The 22,011-nt window shown below is 49.0% G+C and overlaps 2 protein-coding genes and 1 non-coding gene across 19 annotated transcripts in view; 2 read left to right on the top strand and 1 right to left on the bottom strand.

The window, feature by feature from the left end:
- Positions 1 to 7,881, bottom strand: part of PPEF1 (protein phosphatase with EF-hand domain 1) — a 151,589-nt gene extending 143,708 nt beyond the window's left edge. For 5 of the 17 annotated variants that reach the window (XM_063634996.1, XM_063634995.1, XM_063634994.1 and 2 more), the window contains exon 1: positions 977 to 7,861. The gene's annotated coding sequence lies outside the window, so the exon portion shown is untranslated. Of the gene's footprint in view, positions 1 to 976 lie in introns of all 17 variants that reach the window. The other 12 variants (XM_063635005.1, XM_063635006.1, XM_055269091.2 and 9 more) reach the window with 8 other exon arrangements.
- A 369-nt stretch (positions 7,882 to 8,250) lies between these two features.
- On the top strand, positions 8,251 to 8,323 carry TRNAV-UAC (transfer RNA valine (anticodon UAC)). The gene has a single exon. It is a non-coding gene; the product is annotated as a tRNA-Val (tRNA).
- A 2,791-nt stretch (positions 8,324 to 11,114) lies between these two features.
- The window catches only part of RS1 (retinoschisin 1), a 35,221-nt gene continuing 24,324 nt past the window's right edge, over positions 11,115 to 22,011 (top strand). The window contains exon 1 of the mRNA XM_055269094.2: positions 11,115 to 11,206. Within this exon, the coding sequence (XP_055125069.1) occupies positions 11,155 to 11,206 (52 nt within the window). The 5' untranslated portion in view covers positions 11,115 to 11,154. The remainder of the gene's footprint in view (positions 11,207 to 22,011) is intronic.

The following is a 22,011-nucleotide window of genomic DNA, read 5'->3' as shown; positions in this document are numbered from 1 at the left end:
ATTTCACAAGGAATCTGGAGTAGGGAATCTGGGGCTGGGACCCAGGTGCCTTCCTTCTTTAGGCCAAGCCATGCAGCTTTCTTCTTCCCAATTGTTAACTCATGGGTGCAAAATAGTGATCACGACAGAAAGTGATGCCCTCCTTCTAGCACCACGTTCACATTCCAGGCAGAAAGAGATGGACTATGGGCAAAAAGGGGGATACCAAATGGGTCTACCTCCTTTCAAGGAAATGAAGCTGTTTTAGCCAGACACATCGCCAAAACAAACAAAATGAGGCACTATAGTGCAGAGGCTAAGCACAGCCCATGGAGCCAGATGGTCTGGGCTTAGAATCTTGCTTCTTTATGTCACTGTGTGACTTGGTCAAGTTACCAACTTACTCTGGGCCTCAATTTTCTCACCTGCAAACTATGATAATAGTACAGATATTCCTCTTTTCCTCAATATCTGCTAGTAGATAAGCAACTAGCAGTATCTGACACAGACATGTTGCCCACTGTATAATTGTACCTGGCCTGGTTACTGTGCCACACGTGAGCAAGCGCCCTGCTGTACATGAGAACTACTGGCTCCCCAGGAAACAGGGAAACCACAACCCAGGTGATATGGTTTGGCTGTGCTGCAACCCAAATCTCATCTTGAATTGTAGCTCCCACAATTCCCACGTGTCGTGGGAGGGACCCAGAGGGGAGGCAATTGAATCATGGGGGCAGGTCTTTCCTGTGCTGTTCTCATGAGAGTGAATAAGTCTCATGAGATCTGATGGTTTTGGCTTCCCCTTTTGCTTGGCTCTCATTTCTCTCTTGCCTGCCACCATGTAAGACATCCCTTTGCTCCTCCTTCATCCTCCGCCATGATTGTGAGGCCTCCTCAGCCATTGGAACTGTGAGTCCACTAAACCTCTTTCCTTTATAAATTACCCAGTCTGGGGTTTGTCTTTATTAGCAGCATGAGAACAGACTAATACACCTACCCTACCAGAAGCGGCCACTCCCATGACTGTCAGCCTCATCCCCACTTACTGGGGACTGAGAACAACCAAAACTTTCAGGCATCCGAGCCAGGGCACCACTGTTGGCCACTGTGCCAACGCTCGTCCATTTTAGACATAGATCGTTAGGACTCTTTGCATTGCAAGTGTCAGTAAGCCCATTCCAGCTGGTTTATGCAAAGCTGGGAATGGTTTCCTCAAATAACTGAAGAGTCAATGGTATATGCATGACTGGGGCCGGGGCATAAGGGACCACACCCAGCTGCTCTATTGCTCAGCTGGGATCCCTTGGTGTCGGCTCCATCCTCAGGTCTCCAGCAGGTCGTGGATGTCCTTCATGCTTCATGGTCATTCACTAACTTCTGAACCTCCTCCCTATGTCTTGGTAATTCCTCCCATTTGACTCCTAACTCCCCAAAGTAGAAACAAGAAATTAGCTTTTCCAGCCTCTTTGATAGCAAGAGCACAGGCAGGTAAATTAAGCTCTGCCAGCGACTTCAATCCAGAAGAGGGCAAGCTGAAGACGTGGAGGGCTCCCAAAGGCCATCTTCTGCCAAGGTTAGTGGCAGAGGTGTCCAGTTTCCAGAGACAGCAGTGGTCAAGATTCTGGGCTCCAACACTGGTTTATGTTACTAAATCTGTACTCAGAGGAGGCAGCGGTGCGCACCTGCGCTGGTGCAGTCCCTCAGTGAGATTGGGACATCATTCCTGGCTTTGGAGTCACCGAGGCCTTCTTGGAGATCCTGTAAGCCACCTGGTGTCCTTTAATAAACTCCTTTTCCTCTTAAACTTGTGGGAGTGTTAAAGCCGCTTAGGTGGTGTTATGCTTTCATAACAACCCCAAACGTTAGTGGTTTACAATGACAAAGGTTTGTTTTGCACTCCAGTTCCGCGGACAGTGCAGATGGGCTGCGGTTCTGTAACATGGAGGCTTCCCTCTGAAACTCAGGCCAACCCGTCTCTGGGGCATTGCCGTTCTTCTTGCAGCAAAGGGGAAGGACAGAAGCAGCCACCACACTGGCTCTTACACTTTTGCTTGGAAGTGATACTCATCACTTCTGCTCACATTCAACTGGGCAAAGCAAAGCCACCTGGGCAAGTCTATCGGGGGGCCATGGTGTCAAAATCCTACATGGGGAAGAGAAGTGAATATTTTGAACAAGAGGATTCTGTTGTATGCAACCAAGAGCCCTGTCTAATATAATGCAATAGTAAGATGGCAGCAGAACTGCCAGCCTCTAGATCATCTCACGTTCAAGTCCAGGGTGAATTAGGAAACGTCTCTGCTCAAGAAGTCAAGCAAAAGTCCAGGATTAGCTCTTACTGGAACTCACTGCCCTGGCTAGAGTCACCCTCAACACTGACACATTGTTTTCAAGACATATTCACTGAGCACTTACTATATGCTGGAAACTATTTAGACTCTGCGTAATACAGCAGAGAATGAAGCCAAATCCATGCCCTCATGGAACTTTCATTCCAGTCGAGGATGGTGAGGACAGACAATCAACAAAATAAATTAGTAAATATGTAGAAATTTAGTGCTGCAGGCCGGGCATGGTGACTCATGCCTGTAATCCCAGCACTTTGGGAGGCCGGGGTGGGCGGATCACGAGGTCAAGAGATCAAGACCATCCTGGCCAACATGGTGAAATCCCGTCTCTATTAAAAATATAAAAATTAGCTGGGCGTGGTGGCAGGTGCCTGTAGTCCCAGCTACTCAGGAGGCTGAGGCACGAGAACTGTTTGAACCCAGGAGGCAGAGGTTGCAGTGAGCCGAGATCACGCCACTGCACTCCAGCCTGGGCGACAGAGGGAGATGCCGTCTCAAAAAAAAAAAAAAGAGAAGAAAGAAAGAAATTTAGTGCTGCAGAGAAAAATAAGCAGGAAAGGGGGGCAGTGAGTCTCTAGCATGAATGGAAAAGAATAATAGCAATTTTCAGTAGGCAGTCAGGAAAGGCCTCACTGAGAAGATATTTGGGTATGACCTGAGCAAGGTGAGAGAACAAGCAACAGTGTGATCTAAGGAAAAACTATTCAAGGCTGAGAGCAGCAGCAGCAGCAGCAGCAAAGGCCCCGAGGCAGGAGAGGCCTAGTGTAACTGAAGGGCAGCAAGCAGGCTGGTGTGGCTGGAGTGGAGTCAAAGCAAAGGCAAAGTTATAGGATTTTTTTTTTTTTTTTTTTTGAGACAGGGTCTTGCTCTGTGACCCAGGCTGGGGTGTAATGGCACAGTCACGGCTCACTGCAACCTCCGCCTCCCAGGCTCAAGTGATCCTCCCATCTTAGCCTCCCAAGTAGCTGGGATTACAGGTGCATGCCACCATACCTGGCTAATTTTTGTATTTTTAGTAGAGACAGGATTTCATCATGCTGGCCAGACTGGTCTCAAACTCCTGGCCTCAAGTGTCTGCCCACCTTGGCCTCCAAAGTGCTGGGATTACAAGCGTGAGCAACCGTGCTTGGCCAGTAAGAGGATTTATAACCAGAGAGGCACAAGCCTTGTAGGCCACTGTAAGGCTTCAGCTTTTCTAGTTGAGGTAGGGAGCCACTGAAGGGTTTTGCACAGAATGATGAGAGCTAATTTGAATCTTGAAAGGACCACTCTGGCTACTGTGTGGAGAAGAGCCTGTAGTGGGGACAGGGCAGAAGCTGGAAGGCCAAGATCTGAGGCTACTGGCTACGACCCAGGTAAAATGTGATGGTGGCTTTGATTAGAGTGTAGCTGGGGAGATGACAGAAAGCTAGCATAGATAGATCTTGCAGGTGGTGCCAAGAAGCTTTGCTAGTAAGATTACACTGGGGGTGTAAGAAAAAGAAGAATCAAGTATGATTCTTAGTTTTAGGCCTAAATAGCTGGAAAGATGAAGTTGCCATTATCTGAGATAAAGAAAACAGAGGCCGGACGTGGTGGCTCAAGCCTGTGATCCCAACACTTTGAGAGACCGAGGTGGGTGAATCGCTTGAGGCCAGGAGTTCAAGAACAGCCTGGCCAAAACGGCCAAAACCCATCTCTACTAAAAATACAGAAAAAAACCCGCCGGATGTGGTGGTGCACGCCTGTGATCCCAACTACTCGGGAGGCTGAGGCACGAGAACTGTTTGAACTCAGGAGGCAGAGGTTGCAGTGAGCTGAGATGGCACTGCTGCACTCCAGCCTGGGCGACAGAGCAAAACTGTCTCCAAAAAAGAAAAACAGATCAAGAGAGGAGTGGATTTAGGGGCAGAGATCAGGAGTGTGGACACAGACATGGGAGATGCCTAACAGACATCTAAATGGAGATGTTGAACATGTAGGTCTGGAGTTTGGGAGAAAAGTCTAGACTAGAGATACACACTGGAATCTTCTAGGTTCTCAATGGTATTGAAAGCCATTAGATTGAATGAGGTTGCTGGGGTGGTGAGAATGAATAGAGAAGTCCAAGCACCGAGACCTCTGAGGTACAGCTGTGTTTAAAGGTCAAAGAGATGAGGCTCCAGCAAAGGTGACCAAAAGGGAGTATGCAGTGAGAGGAAATAAACATCACGAGAGGGCTGCATCCTAAAAGCCGAGGGGAGGGTACCTCAAAACGGAGTGATGGGTTGTTTTCAATGCTGCTAGTAGATCAAATCTGATGAAAAGGAAGAGCTATTCTGTGTAGCAATGTGGAAGTCATTGGATCACAGGAATTTTGGTGGAGTGCTAGAACAAGTCCCAGTGGGGGGACAGAATTGGAGAGAGCACCAGACCAATCTAAGAATTGTATTATAAAGGAGAGCAGAGAAATGGAACTGGCACAGGTGGAAGTGGAATTAAGGATTTTTTTTCCTGTTTTTTTGCTTTTGTTTTCGTTTTTGAGACAGGGTCTCACCTGTCGCCCAGGCTGGAGTGCAGTGATACGATCTCAGCTTGTTGCAGCCTCGACCTCCCCAGGCTCAAGGGATCCTCCCTGCCTCAGTCCTCCAGAGTCACTGGGACTACAGGTGTGCGCCACCATGCCTGGCTAAATTTTTCTGTATTTTTTATAGAGATGAGGTTTTGCCATGTTGGCCAGCCTGGTCTTGAACTCCTGAGCTCAAGCAATCCGCCCGCCTCAGCTTCCCAAAGTGCTGGGATTATAAGCGTGAGCCATCGCACCCGGCCTTTTTTTTTTTTTGACAGGTTCTCACTCTGTCACCCAGGCTGGAGTGCAGTGGTGCAATCATGGCTCACAACAGCCTCGACCTCCTGAGCTCAAGGGATCCTTCCCGCCTCACTCCCCCAGAGTAGCTGGCACCACAGGATGTTTGGCAGCACCCCTGGCCTCTCCCTACTGGGTGCCTATAGTACCCCTCTCCCAGTCATAACCAACAAAAGTGTCTCCAGATATTGCCAAATAACTCCCAAGATTTTGTCCCCCAGGGGACATTTTGGGTCATCACAATTGGGTGGTGGAGGAGGATGTGTGCTACAGGCATCTAGTGAATAGAGGCCAGGGATGCTGCAAAACATCCTGCGATACACAGGACAGCCCCCTATGACAGTTAGCCAGTCCCAACCCATCCTGATCTGGAGGAAGAGCACGAGAGCAGACGGTGGCTGGCAGGGGACTTGCAGAAGTTCTCTTCTGATTGCTTCCATTTTTTCACCGCAATAGGAAGCTAGGTCATCAGCTGTAACCGAGATTGGGGTTGGGGGTACAGGAGGTTTATGGAGATAAGACATGAAACTGTCCTTAGAAGTGGACACGTATTCTGGACTGCAGAAAGGGCTCACTTGAGCTAAGCAGTCATGAATTTAGTGTGAAATCAGTCAGCTTGGATGTGATCTTCTTGGGCCATGTTCAGGGGCAGGGTAGGGAGACAGTCAGATGTAAGAGACTGTGGTTTTACCAACAAGCACAAGGATGAAATGAAAGGGCAAACAAGCAAGTGATAAAAATGACCACAGAGTTTGAGCTGGGTGGGGCTGGGCGAGGTGGCTTACGTCTGTAATCCCAACACTTCGGGAGGCCGAGGCGGGCGGATCACTTGAGGCCAGGAGTTTGAGATCAACCTGGCCAACACGGTGAAACCCCATTTCTACTAAAAATACAAAAAGTAGGCCAGGTATGGTGGGGGGCGCCTGTAATCCCAGCTACTTGGGTGGCTGAAGCAGGAGAATCGCTTGAACGGGAGGCAGAAGTTGCAGTGAGCTGAGATCGCGCCACTGCACTCTGGCCTGGGCGACAGAGGGAGACTCCGTCTCAAAAAAAAAAAAAAAAAAGATTGTCATGACACCTTGTGAGGGGCGGCGGGGAGAACAGAACACAGTTTCCCTCCTGGAATGGAGAAAAGGAACAAGAGTTTTTCACCAAAGGCAGATACCTGTGTTGCATGCAACAGAGGGACGCCAGCTTCTTTTCTACACGGAGGTTAAATGTGGGAACTTGGCAAACATACCTTTATAGCCAGGGGAAGACAGAAAAATCGGGATGTCGCGGGCTGGAGTGCAAAGCATTTCCTAGAGACACCATCCAAAACACAACCAGTGGGTGTAACTTTAGGGCCAGTTCCGGGCAGTCTTGTTTTCGACCGCTAGGGGTTTGGAAACAGGTGGGATACACTTATTATCAGGCTTCCCAGGAGTCCTGAGGCTCACTGACTAGAGGGAAACGTGGAGCTCTCACGAATGTATCCTCCGGCTGGTGGCTGGCCGCTCTGGTCATCTCGTGGCCCACAATCTAGGCATCAAGCGCTCGAGAGGCCTCTGAAAACGTCTCACCAAAAAAGCAGACTAGAAGGGGGCCCCATGATGAATATGACAGGGAGCTAACTGAGGACATCGGGAAGCGGGTACTAGAAAAACCCACGCCACTAGCTGGCCTGCCTCTATTTCTGGGCGGGGGGGGGGGGGGGGGGAATTACATGGCAGATAGCTGCCTCCGTTTTCCTACCTGGAAGGTGGGCATAACATTGAGACTCAGAGGTGCAAGTGGACGTGTTTCGTCCAACCCTTGTATTTACAAAGGAGGAGACTGAGACCGGAGGTGAACTGACTAGCTCGAGTACCCAGCTCACGAGTGGCCAAATCAAGATGAACATACAGATCGTGACCCCCACCTTAGTGTTCCCTGCACCCACCTGGTTTCTTCCAGAGGCCTTCCCAGGAAGACAGGAGTTGGCTGAAGGGAGTTCCTGCCACGAAATCAGTATCACTTTATCAACCTACCGACCTCAGCAGAAGATCCAGCAAAAAGGACAGCTGCTGCCTGCAGACCAAGTTCACCTGGGCGCTTAAAGATGCCCCCCCCGCGCCCGCCAAATGATTACAGGTGGGTTTTCAAGCTTGAGGACGGTGAGCAATCCTAGGGTGGTGACGAAGATCCATCTGGAAGCCCTGAAGAAGGCAAATGACACTGACGATGAAAAACGAGAATCACCCTTTGTGACGGAGGGTCCCAGCCCCTTACCCAGACTACAGTCCTGCAAGCAAGTCAGGGACCCCGCACCGGGTTGAATACTGTTACCGTGTGAAATTCTCAAAAACTTAACAACAAGGGGCCTGGCATCTTCATTTTGCACTGGGCCTCTCAATCACGTGGCCAGGGCCGCTGCCTCCCTGGAAGCCATAGACGGGTGGCCCCGTCTACACGTCTTCGTCCCCCCATCCCTGCAGCCCTAGACCAAGGGGACCTAACGGAAGCCCTGGCATTTGCACCCCCTAGGCCTGTCCTCGGGAGGGGAAGAAAGCCGCGGGAAGGGGCAGGCGAGCGGGAAGAGGTCCACACCCTCGGGCAAAGGGCCCGCTAACCAGCGGCCTTTTCCAACCCTGGTTCCAAGGGTTGCCCCTGTCCTCCTTGCTCCATAGGCGAGGCCTTCCACGCCGCCGCAAGCGGCGACGTACTGACTTCCGACGGGCAAGTGGGCCTGGTGGCCGAGGCTCAGTTTGCCGGTGGGGAAAATGGGAAGGCGCGGGGCCCTCGCGGGCGGAGGAAGCTGCCGGGGACGCAAAGCCCGAGCAGGGTGCACTTCCGGCCGCCGGGCCGCCCCGCCGGCGCCTCGACTGAGAGAAAGTTTGGGGACAGATGAAAGCGGGGAGGTGCTCTCGGCCGGGGTCCCGGCCTCGCCCTGGTCCCAGGGGCCGCGACTCTGGCGGGCAGGGAAGACAAGTCGCCCAAACGCCGCAGTCCCAGACCCGGAGCCGCCGCAAACTCCGCGCCTCGGGGGCGGGGTCACGGTGGAGAGGCGGGGCTCCGGCGGAGGGGGCTGGAACTGCTGTGAGTCTATGAATAAAGTCCCAACAACACCCTCCCCGTGGAGGTTCCATAGTGTAGTGGTTATCACGTCTGCTTTACACGCAGAAGGTCCTGGGTTCGAGCCCCAGTGGAACCATAGCCGCAAGGCGGTTACTTCTGCTTTTTAAGGGTTTGGTGTGTTTGGGTTAAAAAAAAAAAAAAGGGTTTGGGTTAAACAAACAAACAAAAGCGACAACGAAGCTTTTTTTGTCCTTTTTTTCTTTTTAAATTTTTTGGCATGTTTTTCTCGCAGAAGTGAAATGACAGATACCCTCTCCTATCCCACAAGGTCGCTGCCGCCTTAGTCCGACAGGAGAAATAGTGGAGGGCAGGGGCCGGGCGAAGTCCTAGACCTGATCCGGCGCCCCCGATCCAGCCGGGCCCTACCCCACCTCTCCTCCCAGTACGCCTCGGAAAATCGGGCTCTCGGGGAGTGCACCTGGCTGCCCTTTGCCTGCAAGCCAGCAAGGGCCGGCCACCCAACCTCCAACTAAAATGTGGCAGGCAATACAGCAGCGCTTTGACTGCAGCTGAATTATTAAAGGTCGATCATGATTATGACTCTGATTAAAAGTTCTATTTTTCATTAAACTCTGATGTACAGAGCAAGAAAAAAAAAAAACCCACAGTCCCTTTTAATGCAGCAGTAGAATTTGTGGAATAGAGTTCATACACAGTATAAAATAAATGTCAGGCTTGTAGACATTCAATAAATACTGGTTCAATGAGCAAACGTTTCTCTAGTTTCTGTTCCTCTTTACTATTTCATTACAGTTTCGTTTGGGGAGTTTATTATTTGTTTAAATATTGGCTTTTTTATCTTTGACAAGAGGAATGAGGGTGTGGGCCATGGTGAGATGGTGGTAGCAAAAAATATAAAATGGGAAGGGGCACTCAGTATTTTTCTCTGCATTTTCAACCTAGTTATGCATCCTTAATAGTGTAGAAATTTGCGTCTTTTTCTAACTTGAGAGTATAACTCTTTCCCTGTTATTACAATCACTTCATCAACTTTATTCTTTTTTTTGGGGGGGGGGGGCAGAGTCTCGCTCTGTCGCCCAGGCTGGAGTGCAGTGGCGTGATCTCAGCTCACTGCAACCTCCGCCTCCCGGGTTCACACCATTCTCCTGCTTCAGCCTCCAGAGTAGCTGGGACTACAGGCGCCCGCCACCTCGCCCGGCTAATTTTTTGTATTTTTAGTTGAGACGGGGTTTCACCGTGTTAGCCAGGATGGTCTCGATCTCCTGACCTCGTGATCTGCCTGCCTCGGCCTCCCAAAGTGCTGGGATTACAGGTGTGAGCCACCGCGCCTGGCCTTTTTTTAAACCACCTTAACCATTTTTTTTTCTTTTTTTTGAGACAGAGTCTGGCTCTGTCACCTGGGCTGGAGTGCAGTGGCGCAATCTCGGCTCACTGCAATCTCGGCCTCCTGGGTTCAAGCGATTCTCCTGCCTCAGCCTCCTGAGTAGCTGGGATTACAGGTGCATGCCACCACGCCCGGCTAATTTTTGTATTTTTGGTAGAGACTAGGGTTCACCATGTTGCCCAGGTGGGTCTCGAACTCCTGACCTCAAGTGATCCGCCTGCCTTGGCCTCCCAAAGTGCTGAGATTACAGGTGTGAGCCACCACCTCCAGCCCACCGTAATCATTTTTAAGTGTACAGTTCAGTAGTGTTAAGTATATTCACATTGTTGTGAAACAGATCTCGGGAACTTTTTCATCTTGCAAAACTCAACTCTATACCTATTAAACAACTCCCCTTTTTCTCCCATCAACTTTATTCTGAATGGTGATGTAAAAATAATAGCTAATTATGTCTAGCACTGTGCTAAGTATTTTGTATATATGATCTTTTGTAAGCCTCAAAATAACTCTAGAAAGTAGGCATTATTATCGTCATCTTACAGATGAGAAAGTTTAGGCGCAGAGATATTAATAACTTGCCCTGAGGTCACAATGTAACAAGTGCTAGTGCTGTGATTTGGCACCCAGTCTGGGTTGGCAGTCTGTGCTCTTAACCCTACCAGGCTGCACTCATCTCCTGATTTACTTAACCAGCCCCCTAACCTTGGCTATTTAGATTGTTTCCAATTTGTTGTTGTTAAAAGTAACAGCAATGCGCAGCTTTGTCTAACCGTCCTCCCACCACCACCAAATTTAGCATTTTCCTGAGTGAATAGGTGTGCACATGATGCCTAGTTGCTTTCAAAGAGGGGAATCCATGACATTTTCATACAATTCGAGAATGTTAGTGCTTATGTGGCAGGAAATTGTTCAAGGTCACCCCCTAGAAGATGATGGCGAAGAAAGGACGAAGACCTGAGACTTCTGGTTGTAGTTCTCTCCCTCCATTGCTTCCCTTACATTAAGATAGAATGAAAACAGTATGGGCCGGGCGCAGTGGCTCATGCCTGTAATCCCAGCATTTTGGGAGGCTGAGGTGGGTGGATCACCTGAGGTCAGGAGTCCGAGACCAGCCTGGCTGACATGACGAAACCCCATCTCTACTAAAAATACAAAAATTAGCTGGGCGTAGTGGCGTGAGCCTGTAATCGCAGCTACTAGGAAGGCTGAGGCAGGAGACTAGATTGAACCCGGGAGGCAGAGGTTGCAGTGAGCCAAGATGGCGCCATTGCACTCCAGCCTGGGCGACAAGAGCGAAACGCCATCTCAAAAAAAAAAAAAAAAAAAAAAAGAACAAAAAGTATCTTCCTCACGAACCAAATCTCAGTTGATGCTAGTATCTTCCATGAGACTTCCTTGTTGAGGCAGGTAACTCTGTAGGTTAACTTGATGGGGCTCAGCCGAAGACCTAAGAACTAAATGGATTAAGATGCTTAATGAGGCCAGGGCTCAACTTAATCCCCTGCTCCTGGGCCAGCTCTCCAGTTCAGTAAGGTAGAGCTTCGGCCGAGGACGAGGGGAAGATGTCACGCAAGATAGAAGGCTTTTTGTTATTACTTCTCTTTGGCTATGAAGGTATGTGCTATTCAACCATTGACATTCATTGCATACTTAATACATAATTTAATTAATATCATTGATAAATAGGAATATAACCTGAATAATATAATTATTAATTAGCAACACGTTAATTAACTAACATGTGTTATTAATGAACAACAGTCGTCTTTGTGTGGATGGCTTTCCAGTTCTGTGAGGAGCCTTCTAAAGTTCAAAGGATGCTTAAAATCCAACAGAAAAAAGGATGGGTCTCAGAAATCTATAAAATAGCCGTAAGTTGCAACAATTAATGAGAAAGTATGGCATATTCTGGAAAACTTTTAGGAGTCAAAGTGGGAGTGACTGTATAATTTAATATTCCAAACCGGAATGCTATTGACGGTGGAGGAGGATGCTATTAATAATTCTGTTGGGACGACAGGTGTAACCCAGGACCATCCAGGGCGAATCGGGACATAAGGTCACCTAGTTTAAATATGGATTAATGTAACATGCCCAGTACCACTGGAATCTAATAAAAAACATAATCCAACTGAGAGTCAAGAAATCCCGGAGACTCAGTACACTCACTCATTTTAAATGTTCTAAATATGACCCTAGCAGAAGTGATACGCTTCAATTAGGAAAAAATAAGGGCAAATCTCTAAAATGTCATCCAGTTCCAATTCCCTCTCAATCTTTGAAATAATATTCTTTCATGTCTCTCTCAATTCTCAAGTACCCATCTGCTCAGAATTTCTCCTCAGGTTCATCCAGACATTAGAAATTGGTGCCTGTCTTCTTTGTGGATATTGTGTATTTGTGTGCGTTATAGAAATTAAATGAAAAAGCAGGGAGAAGGAGGTCTCTCTGCTCTGCAAATGACCTGGTAGACAGACACAGCGAAACTCACACAAGTAGAATCAGAATTCTTGGTTTCACGGCTCACTGTAGCCTCAACCTCCCAGGCTCAAGCCATCCTCCTGCCTCAGCCTCTCTAGTAGCTGGGACTACAGGCACGCACCACCACATCCGGCTAATTTATTGTATTTCTTGTACAGAGGGGTTTTCACCATGTTTCCCAGGCTGATGACTTTTGTTACTTAGTCACATTTCTCAGTGTTTGGAAAGACTGGTGACAATATAATTCCAAGGTCATTCTGGAAACCCCAAGGTATATTTCTAAGTAGGGATCATGTAAACCAGTTGTCTGTTTTCCCTTGCAATTAATAGTCTGCAACTTGTCCCAGTAACTCTGACTACTTTAAGACGCTTTGGGGTTTTGTTGTTTTTCCTTTACTCCTTGCCCCCTCCTCTTTCCTCAGCAAGAAAATCTAAGCAGACTCTTTCAAGGCTTAGATCTAAATACTCCTGGTTGTCAGACACCCCCAGGGCTCACTCAGATTTCTCTTCTTTGTGATTGGCATGGAGATTCATTCATTCACTCCTTGGTCCTTCTTTTAAGAGCTCATCCCTGACTATCTGCTAGGGGGCAAACATTGTGTATGACGGTGGGGTGCGGTGGCTCATGACTGTAATCCCAGCACTTTGGGAGGCTGAGGCGGGTGGATCACCTGAGGTCAGGAGTTTGAGACCAGCCTGCCCAACCTGGTGAAACCCCGTCTCTACAAAAATACAAAAAGTATCTGGGCATGATGGCAGGTGCCTGTAATCCCAGCTACTTGGGACGCTGAAGCAGGAGAATCATCTGATTGCTGGAGAGGGAGGTTGCAGTGAGCTGAGATCATGCCATTGCACTCCAGCCTGGGTGACTGAGCGAGACTCTACCTCAAAAAAAAAAAAAAAAAAAAAAAAAGGACTTGACATGCAGGGCAGATCCTTGTTGCTTCCACAGTGCTGAGTCTAACAACCCTGTTCTGTGACCTCCCCACCCCCGCGATGGGAAGAAGTCCTAGAAATGTTTACCAAAGCATTTTAAAATTAGACCTGCCCAGTTAGTGGATATCAGCAATAAAAGACAGCCTGTCAGGAGGCATGAAGGATAGCACTCTTTCGTGTTCTGAAGTTTACCAATCTTTGTGCATGGCTGGGGAGCTCCAGAAATGTCCACGAAGAGCAGAGAACATCGTCTCTTCAGGTGGCCTGCAACGTGGGCCAGTGGGAAGGTTTGGGGAGATTAAATTATCTTACCCGCTTAACGCAGGCCTTTAACAGCACTTGGAAGGAAAGCAGCCAGCCAAAAATAGCCAGTGTGGCTTGGCAACCTACTGTGTGCCCTACCCTGGGCCAGAGGGATGCTCCAGGGGACAGAGGACACAATCACTGCACTTAATCAGTATATTATCCAGATGGAGATGCATAAGGCGCATAGCCATGGGAAAGATGCGTCCCATTGCACAGCTGGGAACCTGAAGACAAAGGCTCTTCGTCCAATTTACCCTCCGCTGCTTCTGTCCTTCAGTGGCAGTGTCTCCTCATTACAGTGAAATAAGGTAAAGAAATTGCCTTCACTTAGGCGTTGGATGAAGGTTCATTTCGGAGAGCACACAGCATCATAGTAAGGCATTTCCTACGTCTTTTTTTTTTTTTTTTTTTTTTTGAGAATTTCACTCTTGTTGCCCAGGCTGGAGTGCAATGGCATGATCTTGGCTCACCACAACCTCCATCTCCCGGGTTCAAGTGATTCTCCCGCCCCAGCCTCCCGAGTGGCTGGGATTACAGGCGTGTGCCACCACGCCTGGATCATTTTTGTAATTTCAGTAGAGACGGGGTTTCTCCATGTTGGCCAGGCTGGTCTCGAACTCCCGACCTCAGTTGATCTGCCTGCCTCGGCCTCCCAAAGTGCTGGGATTACAGGCGTGAGCCACCACGCCCAGCTTCCTATGTCTTATAATGGAGTCAGGCTTCTATTTCTCTTACACCACACGTATTGGATTCAATGCCAATAAGGATTTTTAGACCATCTATCGTATTAAAATATCTTACTTCATTACTTGGTCATGTTTATTATATGAAAACAAAAAAAGTCCTTCAGCGTCAACTTATAGGTGACTGTGTTACCATCAGGGATTGCAGGGTTTTTTTTAAAGCAGCTTTATTGAGATGTAATTTATATACTCTTAAATTCACCCATTGAAAGTCTATTGTTCGATCGTTTTAAGTATATTTACAGATTTGTGGAGCACACAATCTAATTTTAGAACATTTTCATCACCCAAACATTAAGCCCTCACTCCCCATTCTCTCTGTCTCCCCCCTCCCCCGGCCCCTGGGCAACAACAGATCGACTTTCTGTCTCTAAAGATTAGCCAGTTCTGGACAGTTCATTTCAATGGAGTCACACAGCATGTGGTCTTTTGTCTTTTGCTTAGCATATGTGGTTGAGGTTCATCTGTGTTTGAAGCATGTGCAGATAACAGATTTACCCATGAATATGCCTGTCGCCTAAAATAGTAACATTTTCACACCAGAAGCAAATTCCTTCTTTCTCTTTCACGAGAGGGACATTATCGCAGCCTGCTGCGTGCGTTCCTCCTGTTTCTCAAGCAGATTGGAAGCTGGTTACAGACCATTTTTAATCATTCATAATTTTATGCTTTTCTTCTCGGCTTCATCTGTTTCCATGGGAAGGAACGCTCTGTAGTTGGTGATACCCAATCCAAGAGACCAAACTAGGTTTTCCTGTGTGTATCTAAAGCGCGCCTTTCCTCATGGGTTGCAAGGTACATTTCAAGAAATAGACACGCCTTGAAATTTCCTGCTGTGACAACAAGGGTTTCCCCACAGTAGAGTGGCCCTTTTGGACCAAGGGGCAGAATGAGCCCATATTGCATAAATCTAAGCCCATATTGCATAAACCTAAGATTGATGACTGGCAGATGTCTCATGTAACATGTGGCGGAATCACAGAAGCCATCTAAACAGGGAGAAAAATATGCAACCACATAATTGAAATATTTCACTATTTTTCCTTTAGAGGCTGAGATTTTTCTCTTGTTCCCCTTCCAACAATGCTATTTTCTGGTATGATACTATTAGGTTGGTGCAAAACTAATTGCAGTTTTTGCCATCACAATATGTTGTCGCCAAAAATGCTTTCGTTCTCCAGTTTGTTGGTGATTAAATTGTTGTGCGGGACTGCAGCAGCCATGTTGATTCTCCTTTGGTGACAGCTTTTTCTGTAAAACGCCTGTCGTTCCTTCTTTCTCCGCTCATTTCCATAAGGGTCTGTTACCTCAGAACCCCAGGCTATCTACAGACAAATGCTTTCTGGGGGAGGGGAGTCTGGGAGGAAAAGAAATGCAAGAAATTGGTCCAAAATTGGATTGCACCCAGGAATTGGCTCTGAAAGCAGGCCTCTCTTCCTTGGACTCTAGGTTTGCTCAGTGACAGCTCAACAGACCAGACCCTCTTCAGTGACAGACATGGCCTTTGAGCCAAGTGGATTTGGTTATGAAAGCCACACTGTCAGTGACCAATACCCCTTGCCTTTGGTCTCCCAAAAAGAGGATCTGGCACTGTTTTTTTTTTTTTTTTGAGACGGAGTCTCGCTCTGTTGCCCAGGGTAGAGTGCAGTGGCATGATCTTGGCTCACTGCAACCTTACGCCCGCTGGGGTTCAATCAATTCTCCTGCTTCAGCCTCCCTAGTAGCTGGGATGACAGGCACGCACCACCACGCCCAGCTAATTTTTGTGTTTTTTGTAGAGATAGGGTTTCATCGCGTTGGCCAGGCTGGTCTGGAGCTCCTGACCTCAAGTGGTTTGCCCGCTTCAGTCTCCCAAAGTGCTGGGATTACAGGCGTGAGCCACTGGCCTGGCACAATTGATGTTGGCCTAACTAACAGGGCCCTTCAGAAACTGCCTCACAGCCAGTCCTAGCTTCTCTTGAGGGTGGGGATGGGACAGAGCATCTCCTGGACTAGCAGCCCCCAGCCAACTAGACCCTAATTGCTGATTTCCTTTGCATCTCTTGATGAACAGCTACAGGTCTGAGGTTAGGAGTTCATGTGGTCATTAACTCCGCAGAGCACAGGGCACCATCCAGCCTGTCTGGGCTCCCCCTTGAGTTCCAGAAGCATCTGTCTGGCTGCCAGCTCGATTTCAACACTGGGGTGTCCCCTAGGCATCTCAAATTCATTATGTCCCAATCAGATCATCCTCCTCCCCATCCTCCCCAAATCCCTTGTCCTCGCTGAAACCTTCTTCCCCTTCCGCCCGCCCCGCAAATGGCAGCTCTATCCTCCCAGTTGCCTCAGCCTCAGACTTCCGTTTCTTTCACACCCCCACCCCTGCCACGCGTAATCTGCCCGCAGATCCTGTGGGCACTACTTCCCCAGTGCAGTCAGAATCCAGCCACTCAACACTTCCACTGCCACCACCCTGGGCCAAGCCAGCATCTTCTCTCCCTTGGATGACTGCACTCACCTCGGAACCGGACCCTGTTGCCACACTTGCCGTGGCCAGCCCGGTCCACAACATTGTACCAGAGGGATGCTTTGAAACCATGGTCAGTAATGTCCTCGTCTATCCTCAAGTTCCACAAAGCCTCACGTGGCCCACGAGGCCCTGCAGGAACTGGCTCCCGGACACCCCCAACCTCATCCTCTCCTAAGACTCTCTCTCCTCTGGCTCCAGGCTCAGGAGCTACTTGTTCTTCCTGGAACATGCCAAGCACATGCTCACCTCGAGGGCTTGGCACATGCTGTCCCCTCTGCCCAGAATGCTTTGCCCACAGGTGTCTCGCCTCCTTCGAATCTTTGCTCCAACATCACCTTCTCAGTGAGGGCTTCCCTAAGCCCAAAAGGACCAGTCCCTGTCCCCGACTTCCTTGTGTTTTCTCCACAGCAGTCACCGTAATTTTCCATACTATCTATTCTCTTTCTTCATTCATTCATTAATGTATTCTCCCCACCCACTCCCACCCAACACACACACTAGCCTGTGAGCTTTATGATGGCAAGTGTTTTTCCTGTTTTGTTTGCTACTCTATCCCCAGCACCTAAAGCTGGGACTGGAATGTAGTAGATGCTCAATGAATATTAGTTGAATGAATGAATGCTTTGAGGTGAGTCATTATCAGTCACCTTTTGTATGGGTTTCTATAACCTGTGGGCAAGAAAAAGGTGGACTGAAAAGGCCAGAGCAAGTGGTGAGCTGAGGGACAGGAAAACGCTCTTTTTTTTTTTTTTTTTTTGAGACAGGGTCTCACTCTGTCACCCAGACTGAAGTGCAGTGATGCAATCATACCTCACTGCAGCCTCCAACTCTCACGATCCTCCCACCTCAGTCTTCCGAGTAGCTCAGATCACAGGTGTGTGCCACCACACCTGGCTAATTTTTATTTATTTATTTTTTATTTTAGCAGAGACAGGGTCTCACTATGTTGCCCAGGCTGGTCTCAAACTTCTGAGCTCAAGGGATCCTCCCACCTCAGCCTCCCAAAGTGTTAGAATTACAGCCATGAGCCACTGCGTCCGGCCAGGAAACGTCCTCTTTATAGGGAATGGGCTGAGCAGGCGGAGAAGTAGGGGCAGGAGGACGCGTTTGAGGCAAAGAAATTCTATGGACGGAGGCATGAGACGGTCTGGCACATTTGTGGCTTGGCGAGCAGTACAGAGTGAGAAACATAAATCCCGAGAGGTGGGCAGGAGGTAGATCTATCTCCATGACCCCTTGAAGGACACTTTATTAATAATTATATGCATCGTAGGGGTGCGGAAATGAAGAGATTGTAATACATCTCAGAGGTGGGACTCAGACCCTGGCAACAGGGACCCGCCAAAGCATTTTGCGCAGGAGAGTGGCGGCATCAGGTTTGCACCTCATTGCCTCGGAGCATGGAGGATGAAAGAGACAAGTCTCTCTTTAGCAGGTAGAGTACCTGGGAGAGAGGGTGGGGCCTCAAAACAGGCAGTGGGATGGAGAGGAGAGAAAGCCCCTGGTGGTTATAGGATGGTAGGGATTTAGGAAAAAGAGAAGGCTTGGAGGAGCCTTCTGGATGGGGTGGTAGATGGATGGCGAAGCCACTCAGGAGATAAGAAATAGAGAAAAGAGGCCAGGTGCAGTGGCTCATGCCTGTAATCTCAGCAGTTTGGGAGGGCGAGGTGGGAGGATTCCTTGAGCCCAGGAATTTGAGACCAGCCTGGGCAACATAGCAAGACCCCGTCTCTACAAAAAAATTAACACAATGAGCTGAGCATGGCAGCGCAGGCCTGTAGTCCCAGCTACTCAGGAGGCTGAGGTGGGAAGACTGCTTGAGCCCAGGAGGTCAAGGCTGCAGTGAGGTGAGATAGCACCACTGCACTCCAGCGTGGGTGACAGAGCAAGACCCTGTCTCAAAATAATAATAATAATAATAATAATAATAAAGAAATAGAGGAAGGAGAACAGTCTGAGGAAGGAGATGAGTTTGTTGTTGTTGTTGTTGTTGTTGTTGTTTTTGAGATGGAGTCTTACTCTGTTGCCCAGGCTGGGAGTGCAGTGGTGTGATCTTGGCTCACTGCAACCTCCACCTTCCCAGCTCAAGTGATTCTCCTGCCTCAGCCTCCTGAGTAGCTGGGACTACAGGTGTGCGCCACCATGGCCGGCTAATTTTTGTATTTTTAGTAGAGCCGGGGTTTCACCATGTTGGCCAGGCTGGTCTTGAACTCCTGACCTCAGGTGATCTGCCTGCCTCGGCCTCCCAAAGGGCTGGGATTACAGGCATGAGCCACCATGCCCGGCCACTTTCGTACATTTTTTAATGGATCCATGTGGTGTATCTGCTTCAGCATTGGACTTCTCACTCAGCATCATGAGATGCGTCCATCCTGTGGCATGTAGTTCTAGACTGTCTATTTGTATTGCAGTATAATGTTCCATTGTGTAAATATACCCCAATGTAGCCACTCTGCTTTTGATGGACATATGAGCATTTCCAGTTTGGGGGTATTACAAATACTGCTGCTATGGATCATCTAGCCCATGTTTTTGGTTTTGGAGTATATATGCATGCATATCTGGTGGGTAGCTACTTAGGAGTGGAATTGCTGGGTCATAGGGCACATATATGTTCAGCCTTTGTATAAATTGCCAAATAGTTTTCCAAAGAGGTTAGACCACCTTGCACCCCCACCAGCAACATATGACAGTTCAGGTTGCTCCACAGCCTTGTCAACACTAGGTTGGGTCCACTTTGAGCTAGCAGGAGACATCTACGGGAAGATATCCTGTAGGCCATTCAGTGCTTACTGGATATCTGAACCTTGGATTTAGCAATATTTATGGGGTGGGTGGAGGAAGCAGAGCTCTCAAAGGAGATTGAGAAGGTGTATCCAGAGTGGTGGAAGCTAAAGGAAGATGGGACTGACAGCACCCAACATTGCGGTGTGAAGATGGAAGGTCAGTGTTGGGAAGAGTCCATTGGATTTGATAATAAGAAGTTGGCTGGGTGCAGCAGCTCACGACTGTAATCCCAGCACTTCAGGAGGCCGAGGCCAGAGGATTGCTTGAGCCCAGGAGCTCAAGACCAGCCTGGGCAACATACGGAGACCTCCATCGCTATAAAAAATATGTTTAAAAATATTGGGTGTGGTGGCACGGGCTTGTAGTCCCAGCTACCATGGGGTGCTGAGGTGAGAGGATGGCTTGAGCCCAGGAGTTCAAGGCTGCAGTGAGCTATGATTGCCACTGCACTCCAGCCTGGGTGACAGAGTAAGACCCTGTCTCAAAAAAAAAGCCAGGCGCGGTGGCTCACGCCTGTAATCCCAGTACTTTGGGAGGCCAAGGCAGGTGGATCACCTGAGGTCGAGAGTTCCAGACCAGCCTAACCAACATGGTGAAACCCTGTCTCTACTAAAAATACAAAATTAGCCGGGCGTGGTGGCTCATGCTGGTAATCCCAGCTACTCAGGAAGCTGAGGCAGGAGCATCGCTTGAACCCAGGAGGTGGAGGTTGTGGTGAGCCGAGATCGCACCATTGCGCTCCAGCCTGGGCAACAAGAGTGAAATTCCATCTCAAAAAAAAAAAAAAAAAAAAAAGTCATTGTTCTTGGAACCAACCTAAATGTCCATCAGTGATAGACTGGATTAAGAAAATGTGGCACATATACACCATGGAATACTACGCAGCTATTAAAAAGGATGAGGCCAGGCGCAGTGGCTCACGCCTGTAATCCCAGCACTTTGGGAGGCCGAGGTGGGCGGATCATGAGGTCAGGAGATCGAGATCATCCTGGCTGACACGGTGAAACCCCGTCCCTACTAAAAATACAAAAAACTAGCCGGGTGTGGTGGCGAGCGCCTGCAGTCCCAGCTACTTAAGAGGCTGAGGCAGGAGAATGGCGTGAACCCGAGAGGCGGAGCTTGCAGTGAGCCGAGATCGCGCCACTACACTCCAGCCTGGGCGACAGAGCGAGAGTCCGTCTTAAAAAAAAAAAAAAAAAAAGAAAAAAGGATGAGTTCATGTAGGGACATGGATGAAGCTGGAAACCATCATTCTGAGCAAACTATCGCAAGGACAGAAAACCAAACACCGCATGTTCTCACTCATAGGTGGGAATTGAACAATGAGAATACTTGGACACAGGGCAGAGAACATCACACACTGGGGCCTGTTGTGGGGTGGGGGGAGCGGGGAGGGAGAGCATTAGGAGATATACCTAATGTAAATGACGAGTTAACGGGTGCAGCACACCAACATGGCACATGTATACATATGCAACAAACCTGCACATTGTGCACATGTACCCTAGAACTTAAAGTATAATAATAATTTTTTTAAAAGTCATTGTTAACTTCCTCAGCCAGCACAGAGTCTGACATTGAGGGACTGTCTTTGTTTGAGAAGCTATAATAAAATACCATAAACTAGGTGGCTTATAAACCACAGACATTTATTTCTTACAATACTGGGGGCTGGGAAGTCCACGATCAAGGTGCCAGCAGATTTGGGTCTGGTGAGACCCTGCTTCCTGCTTCATCCCTGGCACCTTCTTGCTGTGCCCTCCCATGGCGGAAGGGGCAAACTAGTGATACTGGAGGGGGGCAGCGCGTGGTCCCTGCCTCGGGCTCCACCCCCAGGCCTGTGCCCACGGACCTAGGTGAGGACAGGCACTCTTGCCTTCGTGCCCAAATGCTGCATTTCCCAAGACCACCCTGGCCCACCACGCCCCCATCCTGTGCCTATCAAAACTCCAAGACCCTAGCAGGCAGACACACAAGCGGCTGGATGTCGAGAGGAGCACATTGGCGGAAGAAGACACAAGTGGCTGGACGTGCAGAAAGCGTTGGGAGGAGTGCGCCGGCGGAAGAGCACATGATAGACGCCGGCAGCCCCAGGCCATCAACCGGTGGAACCACGTGGAGTTTGGCCGGGCTGTCAGAGAAGAGTGGGGCCACCTAGCAAGCCTGACTCCAGGAGAAAAGCATCTTCCTTCTGGCTCCCCTATCTGCTGAGAGCTCCTTCCACTCAATAAAACCTTGCACTCATTCTGCAAGCCCACGTGTGATCTGATTCTTCCGATACCCCAAGGCAAGAACCCTGAGATACAGAAAGCTTTCTGTCCTTGTGAGAAGGCAGGGAGACGAGTCTAATGGAGCTGACTAACACAAGCCGCCTACAGACGGCAAACTAAAAGAGCACCCTGTAACACATGCGTGCTGGGGCCTCAGCTGTAAACATTCACCCCTAGACACTGCCGTGGGTTTGGAGCCCCACAGCCTGCCCGTCTGTATGCTCCCCTAGAGGTTTGAGCAGTGGGGCACTGAAGAAGCGAGCCACACCTCCCTTGCATGCCCTGAGATGGGGACAAGGGGACCTTTCCTGTTTCACTAGCTCCCTGGAGTCTCTTTTACACAGATACTAATCCCATGTATGAGGGCAAAGCCTAATCACCTCCCAA

Source organism: Symphalangus syndactylus, chromosome X (genome assembly GCF_028878055.3).
Source record: "Symphalangus syndactylus isolate Jambi chromosome X, NHGRI_mSymSyn1-v2.1_pri, whole genome shotgun sequence".
Classification (NCBI taxonomy): domain Eukaryota; kingdom Metazoa; phylum Chordata; class Mammalia; order Primates; family Hylobatidae; genus Symphalangus; species Symphalangus syndactylus.
This window is presented reverse-complemented; position numbering and strand designations above follow the sequence as displayed.